Source organism: Hippocampus zosterae, chromosome 11, assembly GCF_025434085.1.
Source record: "Hippocampus zosterae strain Florida chromosome 11, ASM2543408v3, whole genome shotgun sequence".
Classification (NCBI taxonomy): Eukaryota; Metazoa; Chordata; class Actinopteri; order Syngnathiformes; family Syngnathidae; genus Hippocampus; species Hippocampus zosterae.
The window spans coordinates 10,994,721-11,015,076 of NC_067461.1; the positions used below are offsets into that span (position 1 = coordinate 10,994,721).

Here is a 20,356-nt window from a genome sequence, read left to right on the forward strand (position 1 = left end):
ATATATCTATTCCTTGAACGGTTTTAGTTGCATTCAATTATTCGCACAATTCACTGCATGTCAAAATTTATTCCTGTGGCATTGAAGTAAATGACACCAACTAAAATTAAGTTACAGTATTCATTCACCCAACATCATTGCTTTTGAACTATTTTAGATTCTGTAGAGCTCTTGAATGCAGCTACGGACACATTTATTTGAATTCATAGACAGAAATACTGCACAATGTTTCGTGGGATAACATCAACATGAGATGGCAACTCATAAATGAAAAATGTGCTGCCTTTTCTCTTCATATCCTGCTTTTGTGCAGTTCTTTTGATCACATGTATAAGCCCACCGACGCTGCATTTAGTCATCAGGATAGCTCAGAGGATATGTTTGCCCGACAACAATTTGTTTCAACCAAGAACAGATTATCAACAAAAATAAGAAACGCAACTTAAATTATTCTTTAAAAATACACATATGCAAATTTTCAAATGTTTGGAAAACCCTTGCAGAATAATTATCCACTGGTAAAAAGAACATCAGAATAATGAATAATTTTTGCCATTCAATTTTCACTTGCACATAGTCCAAAGCAGAGCAAATTCCATGTGGTGAAATACCCAGTAGCGTATATCTAACAGGATTATTTATTATTATTACTCATACAGTGGATGCATTCATCTGCAGTTGACATTTAATTGCAATGTTAGAAGATGCCACCATAAAATTATACTGAGGAGTTCACTGCATGAGTTTGCTTTCTCAATCAATAACGTCTATCGCATACAAAATTAAAAATACGGCTGACTTTTTGGGTCAACCGCAAATCATGTCAGGAAGACTGTTGCAGAAGATCACTTGTGAATTTGAACTGTTTTACCCGTTTTACCTGTTTTTTAGGCACTGTTGTTGTTTCAACTGATTTGTTGAAACAAATTTAGAAGCATACAGTACATCTGCGAAAACACATAAAATCAAGGCACAAATGAGAAGGTAAACACGCTGCTTGCTCGTGTTGTTTCTTCCATGAGCATCCGCAGAGTCCTATTTTGATTTGTTTTGTCAGTTTTAAACGGGCACTACCAACGCCGACAGGACTTAATTAGAGCAGCAAATATCCCAACAAAGCGCGAGCACTTTAGTGGTGTTGATGGACTTGTACAATTTGAGTTAAGAATTTAACATGGACAATTCCAAAATCATTAAGAGTATGCCCACATTTAAATGTTATACAAAGTCAAGCTATTTTTTAAAAATAAATCAATCAAGCATGACCCTAAATGCTTGATGAAGATATTTAAGCAGCAGGCAAGGCAGGGAAGGCCACACAGACAAAGAAGGAAGATATTTTTACATTGTTCAACGAGAGTAAATGATCTACAACAGCACAAACTAAATGCCAAGCAGAAGACAAGAGTGCAAGATGTTTCGGCAATCAAGGGCATACATGTTTTAGGTTTAGTTTTTTTTAACTCAAATTTTACACATGAACATCACGTGTGAACAAAAAAAAAAAAATCCTAATGCCAGACATCGGAAACATTTGACACGCCGCGCACTTGTTCATGAATTAATATGGCCGACAGCATTCTGTTGGTTTGAACTCAGACTGGCAGGTCTTTTAATTGGAAAGCTGGCAGTTTATTCAAAGCGCTAGAAACGTGCCAGACCTTGTAAATGTTGACTGTTGACAGAGGCGTTAGCGTGAGTACACAGAGATAAACCGCGCCCAGGCGCTTTGGGTCAGACTGTTTGCTCACACAGATTAATTTTGACCATGCGTGATGCACTTCGCCCATCACGGAGCTAAAGTTGGATCTCGAAGGGGTTAACATGCCAGGCAATGCGATTCGCATTCGGCCAAGACAATGTGGAGCTTTTTTTGTAAAATGTTTAACCTAGCCACTCCTCGGTGTGCTCTTTCATTTCTTGTCCAAACACAGCAGTCAGCGCTCTCCTCGCATATTACGAGACTATACAAATGACAGAAGTCATTTGACTCCCTGTATTCCGAGAACCAAAAAGTGTACCTGCTTGGCAGTAGTAATTCATGAGAAGCATAACACTACAGTCATTTAAAACAAAAGTGTAGCCTTTGTTATGCTCTCCACAATTGCAGAAGAATGACTGAACACTTGTCGGCACCATCGACAAGCTATCGCTGCCTTCTGCGCCGCAATTACTCTTCTTGATCTCATTATCGCATCGACACTGGTAAAGACTCTTAAACATACTGCCTAGTGAACACAAATCTTCACAGAGCGAAAATTTGCAAAAATCCCCACAATGCCAGACGCCCTGCACTACTTCCTGCTGAAAAATGTTCTCTGAAGCACCATGTGACTGTTTATCTACACGCACACAACTGCAGCAGGATTGCGATGTCTATTGCTAAATTGGTCAATTAGATCAGCTCACTTGACATCACTAGGCTGTCAATTTGGATACACTGTTTCGTACATTCTCATGCTTAATGGTTGACTTTGTTATTTTGCTGCTGCTCAATGGGAGAGCTGAATAAAGTGATCTTTGTCATCCTGGTGACATCACTGCAATTTGTATATTGCGCCTACTTTTGGTTTGGTTACGAATCTATGACTCTATCCTGGAAGCGGGACGCTCAAAGTTACCATACATGATGATAGAGTGGCCGAAATTTTTTAAATTAAAAATTATAGTAAAAAATATTCATTGCACGTTTTACTGAGATCTATGAAAATTGGCAGGAGTATATCACAGCCCGAGACCAACAAAAAAGTATTTTTGAGCCATGTATTAAATCTTGGTGGACCAGTGATTAGCGCATCAACTTCACAGTGCAGGGTCGTAGGTTCGATTCCAGCTCTGGCCTTCCTGTGTGGAGTTTGCATGTTCTCCCCGTGCCTGCGTGGGTTTTCCCCAGGTACTCCGGTTTTCTCCCAAAACATCCATGGCAGGTTAATGGAACACTCTCAATTATCCCTAGGTGTGAGTGTGAGCACAAATGGTTGTTTGTCTCGGTGTGCCCTGTGGTTGGCTGGAAACTAGTTCAGGGTGTCCACCGCCTACTGCCTGAAGATAGCTGGGATCGGCTCCAGCACGCCCCGTGACCCTTGTGAGGATAAAATGGATCAGGAAATGAACGGATGGATGGATGTATTAAATCTTACTGGACAGCCGTCAGTTAGATTTTTAGTTCGGAATTTGATGCAATTTTTTGACTTTTATACAGGTCATATTGGAACAAAGTCATCCTATTGAAATTACCCGATCGTCTTAAAATTTTGGGTGTTTCATCTAAAAGTGTTTACGATGAAAATATCTTGAAAGCTTGGTATGCTGTTGCCATGGTGATGTGCTGTTTACGAAGAAACATTTTGGCTACTTTTGAGGGTCTAAACTTTGAACATTCATCAGGCCTGGAATATATACTTTTATTTTAGAGGGTTATTGTCCTCTGTACCAGTACCCCAATGTGCAAATACTCCAACTTGGCCAGAGTTGCAGGCCCCTTTATAGTTGCTCCCATCTCTACTTATTATTATTATTTTTATATACTACAATGTGCACCATGGTTACATTTGTACTAGCATTGTAGTAGTGCAGGCTGCTGTCGTTCATGCAAGACACTGCTGCTTCAGGAAGGACAAACTGTGCCAAACAAATCATGTGGCGACCCCTGAAGGGACAAGCGGAAAGTCGCAACAATACAGCAGGCTTGAATTTCTTTGGGATCCTAATGTAACAGTGTATTTGAGAGTTCTTTGACAAATTTGGTTTCTATACACTTTGGCCCATTCTGAATAATGGCCACTTTCTACATTTGTGCATTTAATATATTTGATATCTAACTACTTAGTACATATGCGGTATAATTATCCTTCTGGCACAGTTGCAAATACACTTGTAAGAAGGGGGAACAGCATCAACTCCATAAAACAAACTTGTGCAGCTTGTCACATTTGTAAAGTTGAATGAAAATGAACAGCTTAGACATAACACAGTGTGCACATTTGTTTTTGCCAAGTTCTGCCGGCTGCGCCATATTGCATTTAAATTGCTGAATAGAATGTTTCTATTTCTCAGTGAGATTATAATGTAGTCATGTAGTGTTTAGATGAAAACACATCAGACCAATATGAATTCCTTTGCAGCAAACAACTCTGAATACTGTACTTATTCTTTATGTCGGTAAGCCTGCCTGAAACAATCAAGTCAAATGCAGTGGCATTGGCAAGAGAAGTTACACAAGAGATCAAGTTCTGCTATGAAACAATGATGTCACAACGGTTCACTTACTGGAACAAGGAATTTTTTAATCTCCTCCAAAGCGTGGCTCATACGGGAATACGCCTCGCCCGGTGGAGCAAAGACTTCAATTAAAACATGAAGATCGTGACTCAGATGGGCATATTTGGCCTCTCCACTGTTCCTTAATTCTTCTTCCTGTGGAAAAAAAAAAAGAAAATACAGCGCAGTTCAGTTACGTCGAGAGTATGTTAAGTTTTATATGCCTGTGCATGAACTTTAATGAGATAAGTCTTGACAACATTGCCAGGACAGAAGTTTGAAAAGCAAAATACCGGGTATAATAATAATAACAACAACTGCAATACATTAATAATAATAATAATAGTAATAATAATGAATAATAATAATACATCATATTTAAACACTTAAATTTTACAGAGAATTTTTTTTCTTGTTTGTTTTTATCACGCTGTAGCTTGCAGTAGTAAGGGACTGCTCTGCCCCCCCCCCCCATCCCCCCAAAAAAGGGGACTACTATGCATCATAATGGATGGTTACTTGTTTACTGTCCAACCATTTTTCGTCTGTACTGCTTATCCTCCCCCGGGTCATTGGTGAGCTAAAAACCTACTCCAGCTGATTTAGGTTGAGAGACAGAGTAGGCCCTGAACTGGTTGACAGCCAATCGCAGGGCAAAAATAGGCAAACAACCATTCACACTCACATTCACATCTACGGACAATTTAACCCTTTCGGGGCCAGGAGTTACTACAGTGGACAGTTTATCATGTTAACAGGTTACAGGGTGCATGAAAGGGTTCAAGACCATTTCTGCCTTTCTAGATCAGTATGGTTTTTGATGGGAATATGTGACATCAGATTGGTTAATTTGTGTTTGATAATATAACAATTGCCTCATCAACATGGACACTGCCAGCGATTGGTAAATCAGGAATACATTTCTCACTACGAGTTGAAGAAATGAAATGTGGTCTCTCTTTGACTGAGCGCCGTGTTAATTTGCTTGATCCATGAACACAAAGTGCAATATTGATGCGCCCTCCAAGATGAGCTGTCACCCCATTGCCGAGCTGATGTACCCAAGTGGGTCACAGCTGAATGAGATGGTTGCGAAAAGCACACCACACTGACTTTGCCTTCATTCCAGCCTTTCCGACAAAAAAGTTTATTTGTCAGATTCTCTCAAAAAGGATGTCAGAGTGTCGACAAAATCAATATCATCAACACACAGACACACACACGAGCACATTAAAGACACAAACACAGTGATTCTGCTTGTCCTTGGTACCAGAACCATGGCACAGGTATATAATCTTTTCCTTTGCTACATAGTGTCATAAATCGAAATTCTCGGCAAGACTCTTCACTGACTTAACACGTTACTGGTCAATTAACTCAGGAGGTTAGGTACCATTAATTGGAACCAAAGATTGTTCAAGGCCTGTGGCTAACTCCTCAGGGACTGAAGACCTAACAATTTCATTTCAATCAGTCCTGACAAAGCCCTTACATTTTTTTTTGTAGTCGAATCCTTCAAAAAAAAATGTCCTTGACAAACTAAGACTTCTCTGCCAAGGCCACTATGATAAAACGGATGTCTTCGTTTCGAAGTTTGACAAAGAACTTTGAACACGGTATTGTAAAAAAAAAAAAAAAAAAATGATAGGGCTCTGACAAGACTCTGCATTTGAAGAAGACTGAGGTTGGGTGTTCTTGAAATCGCTTACATTTTAACTCAAAGTGAAATTTAATATTCTGCTATTTTGGGCATATTTTGTAATATTTTGAAAGATGGAGAAATACGTGGTCATACACAACGAATCGCAGTGTAGCCCACTGGGAATTCTGATGTTTATGACAAACTGTGTAGTGTAAATTAAATTAAGTCCAAACAAACCTGAGCCAAAGTAACAAAAAAAAAACAATAACACCAAACTCAACAAGACATGAAGACCAGTAGACAGTGACTACGATACAGAGCAAGAACAAATGACCCAACCAAGACAGCAAGGAGGCAGGGAACTAAATGACATGACAAGGAGGAAACCTGGACAAGAAAGGTGTCCTGACAACTGAGGGAGCTGACTGGAAGACACGAGGGATTGGTTGACAAGCACAGGGGGAAACAAAGGACACATTCAGAAATTCACTCTGATGTCGGTGCATTATTCTGAGAGTGTGCGTGTTCGGAGAGGCTCCTCTTTATTACTTAATGCGACCCATGTTCTAATTCTGGGTTGCGATAGCCCTTATCCAGACGGTTTTAAATGCTTCAAACACACCTGATTCAAATTCAGGATGTTTATCAACCCTCTCAGAGTGTCCGTATGAGCTTGACCACTTGAATCTGACATCTAAAACAGGCTGGATCGACATCCAATCAACCAATAAGCAGCCCATGCTCGAGTTGCTTCCATCTCTACTGCATGACTTCACAGGCGCATGGTGTCCCCAAGTCAAAACACCTAGTGCATGCAATGGCACTCAGTTTTTGGTGCACTCTGAAAACCAAACAGCAGATTTAAGCAACGGTCAGAGTGAAGCAGTGCGTGCACGGAATGTATTTCCCAAAAACACCGAACGGACAGAAAAAGTCATGAACCACAAGAAAATAAGAAAAAACATGAAACCGAATGCAAACCTTAACAACATCATGACAAATAAGTGGCAGCAAAGCACTATTTTAGAAATGAAACTCCTCAACTAACTTTAACATAGTTTCTGAGCATCAAAATGGTGGCAAAGCAGGCCCCCCCCAAAATTTTGGACTATGTAAATGACAAAGCACCAATATGCATGGTTCTACTGTACTATTCATCAGTGGACGTAATGGTTGGACATTTATGATTCTAATGTATACCCCACTGGGATGCAATTAAATCCCAACTACGGAATTCTCTTACCACGTACATATTAAATAAATACAAAGCAGAACAGAGACCAGACGACAGTGCAGCACTAAACCTATATATGGTCAATTGAAAATGAAGGACAGAAAACGTAACAAGACCAGCCAACTTTGTCTGATACAGAAATATGAGCACACATTTCATTGCTTCAAGATTATTGGAACAATTATGAACACACATAAAATTGGAAAAATTATGAACACACACGCCTGTTAAGAATTCTGTCAACTGTGTGTAATTAAACGATTAGTCGTAGGAAGGAAAACTGAGTGCAATACAGCTCAATAATCAACAGCGTTATGAAACAAAAAGTCAGAACAAAAAGCAGAGAGAGATTCTCCAATCCCAATGTCAATAACATTTCAAGGAATTGGAATTAATCAATGAATTGACTTTGCATTTTCTGAAGTGCACTGACATCAAAACCACAACCCCTGATTTCTTTTAAATAACTAACTTGCCCTCACAAGAATGTAAACTGACATCACTTCTGATCAATCCAAAGTCATTAAAGCCAATAAAAAAATTATGATGATGTCAACAAGAAACTTGATGTATCCTGTGATCAGGCTCCAGCGCTTTTCGGATTGTGTGAAAGAAACGTCACCAGTATTGAGAGAAACAAAATTCTACAGGACGACATTGATGGAAGTGGCACTGTTATGATGGCAGACTGAATCGCGCACGCCCTGGCTAAGTTTAGCTCCAGGGGATGACATGTCAGCACGACAAATGACTATAGCAAAGTGCTTCATTATGTTGCACTCACACATGACAATTACACAATATGCTTTTAAATTATTCATATCCTCCCCTACTTATGTTTGACAACTGAAAGCTGTTCATCTCTGCGTGTGCTTGGATGTTATTTTCAAGTTGCTATGAATCTTTATATTTATTTCACATCCCAAACAACCCATAAGACCATATTTCAACACAAAATATTATAATATTAATATTATATTACCTTTGCTTTATCCCTCATGGACCCTTTTCCGAGGATGGACATCTTGACTCCTGTTTCCTCTTGTAGCCTTTTCATGGAATTTCCCCGAGGTCCCAGTAGCTTTCCAACAAAATTAAACTGCAGCAAAAGGGAGAGCAAAAGCAACATGTCGAAGTAGAAACATCTAAATTGTAACATGAACCAATGATTTACACGTGAGGAAATGAAATGTGATCCGTTTGGGGGGAAAAAAGGTAAACCGCAAAAGGTGTTTACAGGCCATTAGTCTTTTTTTTTTTTTTAATCAATATAATCTCAGATTCCTTTCACCACCCGCCACGTGGGCAAATATCGTGTAATGTAGCCTGTAATAAATCAATGTAATTGTGCTTTTTCTGTAGCGAATGAAAGGTGAATGGGACCCTCATTCCACGGGTTCAGCATAACATCATGCCACCTATCTTTGGCTTGAACTCTGCCCTCGCTGGTCGTGTCTTATTGGTTTGAGGATCATATATAGTGTGCGGTGAGAGGAAAAATATGGGAAAACATGGGATGAAACCAATAACATCCCTGAGACTGTTTTGGAGGTCAGTGGTGAGATAAAGTCAGACATAATGAGTTTCCTCCCTGTGGAAATTAAGCTATAGTATTCAGATGACAAATGATCAGATTCAAGCCTTGGGCTCTGACTATCATTTCCCTCGCACTCTGCACCAGCCTATAGGTGTTCATATGGGCAATAATATTTTGGTTGTTTGAGCAGATAAGCATTTTCTTTACATCAGAAGGCTGAAATGCTCACTTCTGGCCCGCAGCAGATAAATGTATTCTCATTCGAGGGGGACGTGAGTTGAAACAAAAATGCTTAAAATTGAATTTTATATACTGTACATATCTATACACACACACACACAAGTGGGACAAGGAGTCAGCAGAGGGCACTATGATGAAATTATTTGTTAAGGTGATATCTCACTAAGCTGCCAAAACATGGTGGCAAATGCTGCTTTTAATGTCAGCGTTTGTTAATAAAATGTCTCCTTCATTCGCTATGTTTGCAAACATTCGCAAGCCTACGAAGCTCTGTGAGATAGCACCTTTAGACTTGCGCACATTGCAGTTGCAGCAATGACTGAATTGATCGAACAAAACATGCATTTGTGCATGTTATAGTGATGTTTTTGATGTCTGGATGTCACTTAGTCGAAGATTAAAGAGAATAGGGAGCTTGTTCATTTGTTAGGTAGCAGGGCAAAGCCAAAAAAAAAACAAAAAAACAAAAAAAAAAACAATTTCCTCTAATCCTAGTGGAGTGATATCGCATTTGGTGAGTGCACTTAGGTCTAAATCTTCTACAAAAACCTCAATAGAGTCATCCTTTATTTCTATCAACTTTGAACCATTCCTCTCCTCTTGAATACAGATTGCAGCGTCTCATCCAATTTACATCTTACTATACGAATCTCAGTTTGTTATACTAGCGCGTAAAAAGGAGGGGAGAAATCTAACAAAGACAGAAGTGCTTCTACTCAAATGAGCGCCCCAGGAACTCATTTAACTGCCGTTTGAGTAGAAGAACCTCTGGATAAAGACCAAGGAACCGGACAAGTCTGTACAAAAGGCAAATTAAAGTCAGAAAACAATGTGTGGTATGAATTGGATACAGCTTTAGCAAATCAACTGTATTGTATTTTTCCTGATATGTGTGTAGACTACATAGCACCACGGGATTTGATTTTCAAATGTCTGTTCTTACTGTGAAGAGACCACCTTGGGAACTGAACAGGTGGTCTTCGTCACCCCACCATCACTTCACAAGCCTAACCCAGATGATATTAACCTTCACACAAAGCAACCTTCTCCCGCTGCCAATAACTCCAGAGCCAGCTGCGGGGCTGCTGTGACTCAACTCCGGTAAGTGCACACTCAGCCGATTTGGTCAACATTAACATCTCCGCTGTGCGCCATGTTAGTACCAAGGCGAAACCATTCTTAAGAAAATAAAAGCTTCCATGCTGTCCTCGCTTGTCCTCTGATCTGCATGATTAAGGCACCTTTTGGACGCCTCTCCTCACAGGGGCCGCTTTGACAGGACTATGCCTAAGTTGGCAGGGAGCTGAACAGCAGATGGTCATAGCTCCTACGGTGGGAACACACTTGCTGGGCATGAGAAAGAGAATAGCCTGTTTTCATTAAGTTAATGTCTGGAGCCATTCTGCACCTCCGTGGCAGGCAATTTATGCTTTGAAGAGGGGGCAGGTACCGCTGTTAAATGAGCTTTGAAATGATCCAATGTGCCCCCTGCTGTACCAACTCCGATAGTTATGTGTATATTAGAGGGAAGGATGCAAGGGATTCTACAATTGTGGAGGAACTACACCTCCATAATTCAATACTACAAGAGTATGAACACGTTTGCTAAGATTATAATGCATGTATCGTTTTGATTGGTGACATTGGATAGCGACTGGCTCTGCAAACACAATGGTAATAATTATCCATCCATCCATTTTGTCGCTTTGTCCTCACAAGGGTCGGGGGGGGGGGGGAGAACCCAGAACCGGTTGCCAGCCAATCGCAGGGCACACGGAGGCAAACAATCATCCGCGCCCACACTCACACCTAGGAACAATTTGGAGTGTTCAATCAGCCTGCCATGCATGTTTTTGGAATGTGAGAGGAAGCCGGAGTACCCGGAGAAAACTCACACAGGCCCGGGTCGAACATGCAAATTCCATACAGGAAAGCCAGAGCCGGGATCGAACCCACAACCTGCGCACTGTGAGGTCGACGGGCTAACGATAATAATTATATTTTTAAAGTTTGGAATGAGAATCTCCTGGACAGTGTCTACCAAAAATCAGCATTGTTTTTTGAGGCGCATTTTGCAACCAAGTGCCGGCATCAACATTTCACTATATCACACATGCTCATGTTTAATTCACAGCATGCATACTGTTTCACTTATCAAAGCAAAACACCTTTCCATAATGAAATGTTTCTTTGGGATAGACAGTAATGGAATGCCGCTATGAAATGAATGGAGCAGAGCACTATCTAAAGGTCACAATAACACAAGAATGGATGTACTCAAAATGGTGCTATTCACAAGGACATATCGTTGTTATGGGCTGTATATAGACGAGCAGAGCCTGTCATGCTATATGCAAACTAGCTTGTTGAGGTGAAACAAAAAAAGAAAAGTGCATTCAAAACTATGCACATGCTGTCTCAATCTTAAATGGCACAGAGTGAATTCTAATCATTTTACGAAGGTTTATTGTAAGGAAAACTTACAAGTTAAAAGGCTACCAAAGTGAGTATACTTCACATCCCAAAAGGTAGGTTCAGGAAACTAAGTGAGCCATACATGTCCTGATCTCGACCTGCTGTAAAACTGACAACACATCTAATCTATCCCATTTTGCATCAAGAGGTGCACAAAACACTCATAGGCTCCAGCACACTCTGCGAACCTCGTGAGGATAAAGCGAATCGGAAAATGGATGGATGAAAAATAAAAATAATCTAAATTATTCATCAACTTCATGGACGGGTGCGAAAATAATTAAAATTTTCGTATTTATACGTGGGCGGCCCGGTAGTCGAGTGGTTAGCACGTGGACTTCACAGTGCAGAGGTAAGTTCAATTCCAGCTCCGGCCTCCCTGTGTGTCGGTTTGTATGTTCTCCCTGTGCCTGCGTGGGTTTTCTCTGGGTACTCCGGTTTCCTCCCACATTCCAAAAACATGCATGGCAGGCTGATTGAACACTCCAATTTGTCCCTAGGTGTGAGTGTGAGAGCGAATGGTTGTTCCTCTCTGTGTGCCCTGCTATTAGCTGGCAACCGGTTCAGGGTGTCCCCCGCCTATTGCCCGGAGACAGCTGGGATAGGCTCCAGCACCCCCCGCGATCCTAGTGAGGATAAAGCGGTTCGGAAAATGAATGAATGGATGAATGAATGAATATTTATACGTTCATTCTGATCTTAGTTTTAATCACACAACATTCTTCTTAATTAGCAAAAAATACCCCGTGTCGAGACAGGCATGGGGACCAAGAATACAAAACGTATCCTCAATGACCATTCCCTTGCTGTACTGTTCATTTATGAACATGATGGAGGCATACACCGCCAACCTCTAACACAGATGGTGTATATTTTCTTAGCAAATTGACTTTTTAAGCACCAAATAACTTTCATGAAGATGAATTTCGCCCGGTATGCCAGCATTCTTAGCAGACCTCGTCCACAACACACATTTGGAAAGCAAGAAAGGCACAGGCGGAACCGTCAACAATGGCATGGCTTCATTCAGGCGTCTCGGGATGCAACAACGACGCATCCTGCATGATAGGCTCATATGCTCGGAGAGCCAAGACTAAATGCAGGGATTAGTCGAGGTTATTTTACTGCAGGCTGACATTCATCTTCCATGCACCAATTCAGCAGATCAGAAACTATGTGAAGAGTTTTCCCAAGCAATAATGTAATTAATTTACATTTAATTACGCTCAGGCAGGAGGGCTGCTGTAAGCAAGAACGGGCACTGCGGCACGTCCAAAACCTGACAGAAGAGATTTATGATGTCTTGTGAATTTCTCTTCTGCTCTGCCACCAAGGCAGGACGTTACTGAACACCCGAGCAATCAGCAGCAATGACAAAAGTGAGCCAGGAGTGTGAAAAGAAAAAAAAGCCAATTAGCTGTATGCCTCTCAGTGGGAGACTCATTGGAGAAGGAACTACTCAAAAATATATACACAGCATGCATCTGCACAGTCTGTGCCTAGGAAAAATTTGAAGGTTTTTTTAGGCTTTTTTTTTTTTGCGGTAAAACAGTAATTTAAATTGTAACAACTTTTGAATATACCTTATTCACATTAATGGCAACAACGTTAGTGCTTAATATAACAAAGCAAACAAGTTCTTTGCTGCAAAATAATTAGATGATTTTTATTTATTTATTCGTTTACTTTTATCTTGAGCTTTGGCAACCATGACAACAGACAACAGTTCTTTGTTGTTAACTGCTGGAGTGCCAATTTTCACAACAGCGAGGCTTAACATATTTAGTTGAATTGTTTGTTGCCTTGAAATTTTGAGTTCACTCAACATTATTTTTGACAGTGCAGAACTTGCTCAAGAACCTGACAATGGACATATGCCTCATCTCCTGTTTGATGAACTATGCCTCTCAAAGAGACCACGGTCAGTCAGGATGGGCGGCTGCACATGGAACACTGTCAGTGGCACTGAAGGATTTGTATTCGAGTACCTCTGGTCTAGACATTCAAATCTGGGTCTGCAGCTCACACCAGACATGTCAGATAACACTGACATCCACAGCAAAGTGTCTGGCTTCCTTTTACATTTGTCATAATCTGCTGCTGATGTTTTACATGGCTGCTGTTGCCATTGCTGGCCTGAGTGACCTCGATAAATGTCTTTGCGGCAATTTTGGTTTTGTATTTGAGTAGCTCTGTATGTATGCTGCTTTGACTTTAAAAAGTCCCTTATGCAGCCTTATAGCTGATCAGGGGCTGTGCATTAATTTTTTTGAGTGTGGTCATCAAGCTGTTCAACTGTGCTTCTTGTATTTTCATTCATTCTATAAAAAGTTCATAGCTCTTGTTATTTGCAGGCTCTGCTGTGCTTTCATTAACTATCTAATCAAGAACCGATTTACCTACTGGAGCTACCAGACATCACTAGATGAATGCAATTAAGTGGAATTGTAAGGAAAGCACGCAGCACTTAATTCTTCAATAATGTGTCGTCTCCACATGGAAATTAGTCTGCGACGGAGTAACCTTTAAAAAAAAAAAGTTGCACTGGAGTATTCAAAAGTTTGCTCCCTCAGTTATGTCTCATTCTCTCTTTAATTTTATCAACATTGCCTTTGCCGAGAATTCACGATAAATTGAATGGAAATGGGAAGTGGAAGGTATTCTGACATGTCATGATTTAAAACTGAGAAACAGAGTGGAGATCCTGAAACTAAAAGTTAATTAATGTATGGATGTGAGTTTACTGGGCTCAAGTACTTGGCCAACACAAGTACAGTGTAAAACAATTCCCATAGGTCCCGGAAGGACGGCATCAAGAATTGCCACGGGAACAACGGACATGTTATACTCCTGAGTACCAGCTAGTACCGTTTATCATCATAATGATTTTAAGGCGTGCTACTTTAACCCTGTCATGCAACCTGTAACCTGATAACATGATAAGCTGTCCACTGTAGTAAGCGCTGTCCCTGAAAGGGTTAAGGTAAATGTCTTGACTTTGCGAATTGAAAGAGTGGACTCGCTGTAGATATGATATTGACAGATATACGGAGCAGTTGCGTCTTACCTTTGGATACTGTTGCACAGGGATGAGAACTCTTTCAGACAGCTTAATATTTTTATTGCTGATAATGTCAAGGTATTTCTTCATTATGCCATCTTGTTGCAGTTCATCACCTTCATGCTTTTCAATTTCTGCAGCGAAAAAGATAAAGGGGATTATTAGTTATACTGTGCAACAGTCCGGTGGCAGGGTGACGGCAAATGGTAACAACATCAACAACAACAATAAAATCAGACTCTGGGGACACTTTGGGAGAAATGTACTGTAACTGTGCGTAGCCTCACACAGCTGTAAGTAAGAGCACATTATGACACAAGTTTAGCCTGCTGCTCGATGTCATTAGAGAGCAGTTGTTTGGAGTGGTGCAAATTAGGTTGATGAGCTCTCAAATGAAGATCATATTTGCAGATAATTGATTTCGATCAATGCGCACTGTCTCTGTATCATTGACATGAGTGGGAAATCTTGCACAAATTGGGCCAACAGTCATCTGACATATCCAAGTTGGATGGGAAATTGATCAGAGGTGGAGCAGACTGAATCAGCATGGCAAAAAAAATGGCTCGAAACATTCCCAGTAATGACTTCCTGGAGAGAGCCTTTAAATGCAGTCGAGCTCCAGCTGTCAAAGGACTCTGAAGAGCTGCAACATTAAGATGCTTGTGGGAGATCCAGAAATGAGATGAACAGCAAGTTCGAAAATGAAATGCAGGCATTTTGCCAAGGCACGATTGTTCCTTTGGATCCTTGTCACACACCTATTTGCCGTACTCTTACGGGAGTGGAACTAAACAGATTAGAGAGGCCCTCCAACTTCAGCAATATATAGTGGACCCCCAATAATCACAGGGGATAAGAGCCGAGACCGGTCACGAATTGCAAAAAGCCTGGAATGATTGATACTACCTAGAAAAAAAAATCTGGGGCGCAGGGGTAACGGACGTCTCCACAAATAACGGGGAAGAGGTTCCATAAAAAAGGCATAACCACAAATATGTGGCAGTTATCTGTACATGTACAGTCGTATGTCAATATTGCTGACAAAAAAAAATGTTAAAATTATTCTGGCTTGGAGAATTTTTGACATAATGTCCATCCATTAGGTAAAACTGATATTAAATGTCTGCCTTTGGTCTGATTGATATTTCCAAAGTATGAATGTTTATTATATTGGGGGTAGTTTACAGTGGTGTATGATTGCGCTGCATCATACAAATACAGTAAGATTTGACTGATTGGGTGTGCGTAGAGGTCTGCTTTTGTTTAAATGTTTTCACATTAGGTTGTGGATTCATTTTTAAACATTATTTTTTATTGTGGCTTGCGACCAGTCCAGGGTGTATCGCCCAAAGTCATCTGTGACAAACTTCTACACAGCTGCAATATTAATGTGGATGAAGCGGTAGAGAAAATAGATGAATTGTTTCATTACGATCGGTAATAAGATGACAACATCAATCAGTTTGTTTACACAGTCGATAGGGACTGGGCCGGCCCGCGAATATTGAAAAAAAAAACATTAAAAAAATAATACTGAAAAAAAAGAAAAAAAAATCTGTCAACCTGCTATAAGCAGGATATTGGCATTGTGAATGTGGGCTCGTTGAATTGATTGCAGTCTCAAAATGCATTCTCAGTCAGTGAACACTATTAAGTTAAATTAGTCTCTTATTTTTGGTCCGAATTGATGATACTAACTGATTAGTTTTGAATTGTTTTGGTACTTTTGTACTTTTTTTTTTAATACTATTTTGTTTTGGGGGTTTTTTTTGTATTTATTTACCTCATTTGTGTGTAGCAATAAAAAGACAGTGAGGACTTTTAAGTTCCACAACAGTGCATCTCTTGTGGTCTGCAGCCTGCCACAAGAAGATTGTGTTTGTGTGAAAGAGGGGTAAATCGGCTTACTGTGAACAAATGTGGCAAAACAGTTGCACATGCATCATGGTTTTGCCACAAAAAAAAAAAAAAAACGTGAGCAGGAGCAATGTGAACGGGAGCAATGTGAGTGCAGGGATCAGAAGAGCACGAAAGTGAATTGAAGGTCACTGCTTTCAATTATCACACAGGATAAAAAAAAAAGATCTCATTGCGGGGAAACGAATCATTTCAACTCTCAGTTACTATTCTGGTGCTCTTGATCCGCTCTGATGCAATGGCCAAAACTGCTTCAGCAGTGCTGCGCAAAGAAAAGGAATTTTGGAAAAAAAAGGAAGGTTTAAAGGGTCAACTGTGGGATAAATGTGTCTACCTCTACAATTGAGGAGTTTGAGGAGGCATGACCTAAGGAGGCCCAATTTCATTTCCCAGACATCAAAACGAAGGAAAATAGAACCATTGAACTGTGAAAAAATAAAAAAAAAAAGAGAACCTTCATGCTGTGATAATTTGTCTCTCGGTATGTTAGCAGGTCCTTTTTGGTTCACAAAGGATTGTCAAGTCAAGTCAAGTCAAGTCAACAGTATTTATAGAGCACTTTCAAACAGCCATCACTGCATACAAAGTGCTGTACATGGAGCGATTTAACATATACAATAAACAGTAAGACGAATCAGTAATAAGTAATAAGTAATAAGGCGGTAGAAAGCACCAAGCAGTAAAACCAATAGCAATCTAAGTCATGCTGAGTCAAACGCCAAAGAATACAAGTGAGAGATTGTGGGGAAAGGAGGATATTACCATTTTTAATCTGGGGTGGGGCGAATGACGAAAATGGGAGAAAGAAAATATAAATTACCCCAAAATTTAAAATAAAGAGAACTAAAGGCTTAATTTTTTTTTGTGTGTGTTCCAGCCTTTGTCAGCTGGCTACTTCCTGGTTGTTGGAGAGTTACAATATTTCAATTATTGCTGCAATTATTGACTTTTTATTTTTAAAGCCAATGATGAAGGCTCAACAATGCAGGAAAAGACAAATAAATCATATGACTGCATTAACTTATTGTTTGTTCATATCAAAGACAAAACGAGGCCAAAGGCATGCTATGATTTACAGCATCAATCTGTTAGTTGAATTGACTGAACAGAGCAATTCGTTTTGTCTTTTTCTGCTTTAGACAGATGAGTGTAAATGCGGGGCGGGACGGTTCCTGGACAATATGAGTGTTTCATCTCTTGCTGTTCCTGTTTGTGACTGATTGATCTGTTTGCACTGTGATCAAGTAATGATTGACAAATCAAATTTTAAAGTCAATTGTCTTCTGCTGTAAAAAAAAAAATATTTTAAAAGGAGTAAAAACCAATTACCGCGCATACAAATGGGATGTGAAAAAGCAAGCAAATCAGGGAAATGCAATTCAGTCATTTTCAATTTGTCAGAGGTGCTTTCAATATGAAATCATCTGATTCAATACGAATGGGACTTTAGTTATCTACATTGGTGTTCGTACAAGTTGTTAAAAATGTCCCAATGGGGCTATTTTGTTTTATTCTAACAAACGATTTGTCATATTTATGACTAGAAGTTTACAAAAGCCCAACTGACAGTTTTAAGGCAGTTTTAAACCGTGATTAATTAGTAGCCACGATCCTCTTGGGGGCACATTTCCAACTCTCCGTCATAATACAGCCATTTGTTAAATATGCAGGATCAGCAAAACACTTTGCCAATTTATTTTAATGAATAAACACAATGCAAACATGCTCAGATGAGTGCTCGTGGCATACATATCGTATGGTTTGCTCATTAATGCGGCAAGTGTTCACCACTTGAGGTGAACACTATACCCATTCTTTATTGGTTCACCTCCCTGCTGTTATTGAGCTTTGATTTTTACAAGTCATCAATGAGAATAGGCCAGGCATACCATCAGTGTGTGTGCGTATGCTGAACACAGCTGTCTCCCGCTCTCCTGCTCATGAGCGAGCGACGGACCATCTGTCGATGCAAGTGATTAATGCGTTGTCTGCTCTTTAATGGCGGACTATGTGACGCGAGGCGCGACGAGACATCGAGCCCTGCGAGTCTGATACACAACTGGCCATTCAGGCATTGTGAGGAGTTAGTGGTTCACTTTCGACAGTCATCTGACAGGCTATCAGCTTCACATCTAATCCAATTTCTCTTTTAAGAACCGCAATACCATTTGCTGCGCCGTTTTTATTGTGTGTCCTCATATCAAAATGTGGACATAGAGAGCTACTGCAAAAATGTTGAGAGTTTATACCACCTGTGTCAAACTCAAGGCCCGGGGGCCAGATCTGGCCCACCTCATCATTTTATGTGACCCGCAAAAGCAAATCAGACGTCAACTTCTAACATGATTGCTAAAATTTGAACCAGAATTTCAACTCCTCATATGTAATAAATAAGTCAGATATTGGAAGCATTTTCTTGTTACCAAATCCCTCATTACAGAAACTTCAACAATCGTTGACTCAACCATTATTATTGACTTCTTTAAATGGTTTTCACAGTCGTAACGGTCCTCCAAGAAAACAGTCACTTCAATGTGGCCCGCGACATAAATGACTGACACCCCTGGTTTATACCATACAATATGTTATTTTAAGTGTTCATTTTACACCTTGAAGCAACAAAAATAGGACGATATAATAAATAAATTATTGGTTTTCTTTTTGATAGATCACTGCTCCTGGCTGACAGACGACATCGACTGCCGTAATTCATTTCTGACTCTGGTTCTATTTAAAGAGTAGATTTTCTCACCAGTGTCCAGGCATGTATTAGTTTGCCTGTTATTTTTCAGTTTAAAGTCGGATGGTCTCCGCTTTAACATAGTTACAGCAAGACATCTGTGAAATGTGTACCCCAGAGTGGTGGGAGGCCAACTTGCGGCTGCGTCGCCATGACTACACAGTTGATCATACAAAGACCTCAGCATTTGACAGTCACTGGGTGAGAACATCACCGTGTTAGAGGAACCTCAACACCTGCCTCCATGGTATTATTTTTCCTCTTTCCCAAGCTCAAGGGGGACATAAAGACGGCACTTTTTGAAGATGTGGATAACATTATGATGACTGTGATGTAAGAGCTGTGGGGGATCTTGGCAAAATCCTACCAGAAGTGCACAAGGGCATAGTAGAGATGGCTGGGAGAGTGTGTCAAGGCTTTTTTTTTCTTAGTGGCTTTTCTTAGTGTCCACTACGGACAGGAAGCAGCTCATCCTCGGGCAGTTAAGTTCTCATAAGCCACCTCTTGCTTATGTAAAATTACTTGGCACAGTGTTGATTTTTAATGTCCCATGCGTGGCGTGTCCCCTCTTGAATTGTAAAGTACTCCTGGTCCCGGAGATGCTCGCTGCAAACACACGCATGAGTCCCTGTCCATGTGCACACCAAGTTCTCGACAACACCTGCGTAAGAACACTTGAAAAAAATGCTGCCTATCCTGCCAGTGTGCATCTTGTTTGCTGTTTCTGTTTCACCCCTTGCAAATTATTGCTATGCATTCTGGATGATATGCATTTTTTATCTTGTCCTCCTTGTTGTCCAGCGTCTATCTATTGTCCATCAGCACACGTTACTTCTCGTTGGACCCAACATGGACATACCCATGTGTTGCCATGAAAGTAAAATAAATCAACACGGAGGTGTATTTTTCAGCTCTTATGCATTTTTCCAAACTAAACGAATTAATTTCTACCGCGTATGCAAAATTGATGACGCCTTTCTTCAATCGATGAACGAATCAACCGTATTTTCACAACCATACACTGTGTATTCATAGGCGTAGTCACAGTTATGGGTGCAATTTCTGTATACATCACATACACAATGCACACTGCATTATTCTAAAAATATCCGTAATAGTGTTGCGAGAATAGCTCAACTCGCGTTTGGTCTGACCGCAGCATTCACATGTTTAAATGTTAGCCTCCCTTTTGTCGTTGACATTGACGCAGCATTTAATGAGCCAATCAAATCCCCAAAGAGGTACAG

General features: G+C 40.3%; 1 protein-coding gene across 4 annotated transcripts in view; it reads right to left on the minus strand.

The window, feature by feature from the left end:
* Window positions 1-20,356, minus strand: part of khdrbs2 (KH domain containing, RNA binding, signal transduction associated 2) — a 41,221-nt gene that overhangs the window by 18,450 nt on the left and 2,415 nt on the right. For all 4 annotated transcript variants that reach the window (XM_052080577.1, XM_052080575.1, XM_052080576.1 and 1 more), the window contains exons 2-4: window positions 14,456-14,583; window positions 8,119-8,235; window positions 4,270-4,416 (exon numbers count right to left, since the gene is read on the minus strand). In XM_052080577.1, coding sequence (XP_051936537.1) covers window positions 4,270-4,416; window positions 8,119-8,235; window positions 14,456-14,583 — 392 coding nt within the window. The remainder of the gene's footprint in view (window positions 1-4,269; window positions 4,417-8,118; window positions 8,236-14,455; window positions 14,584-20,356) is intronic.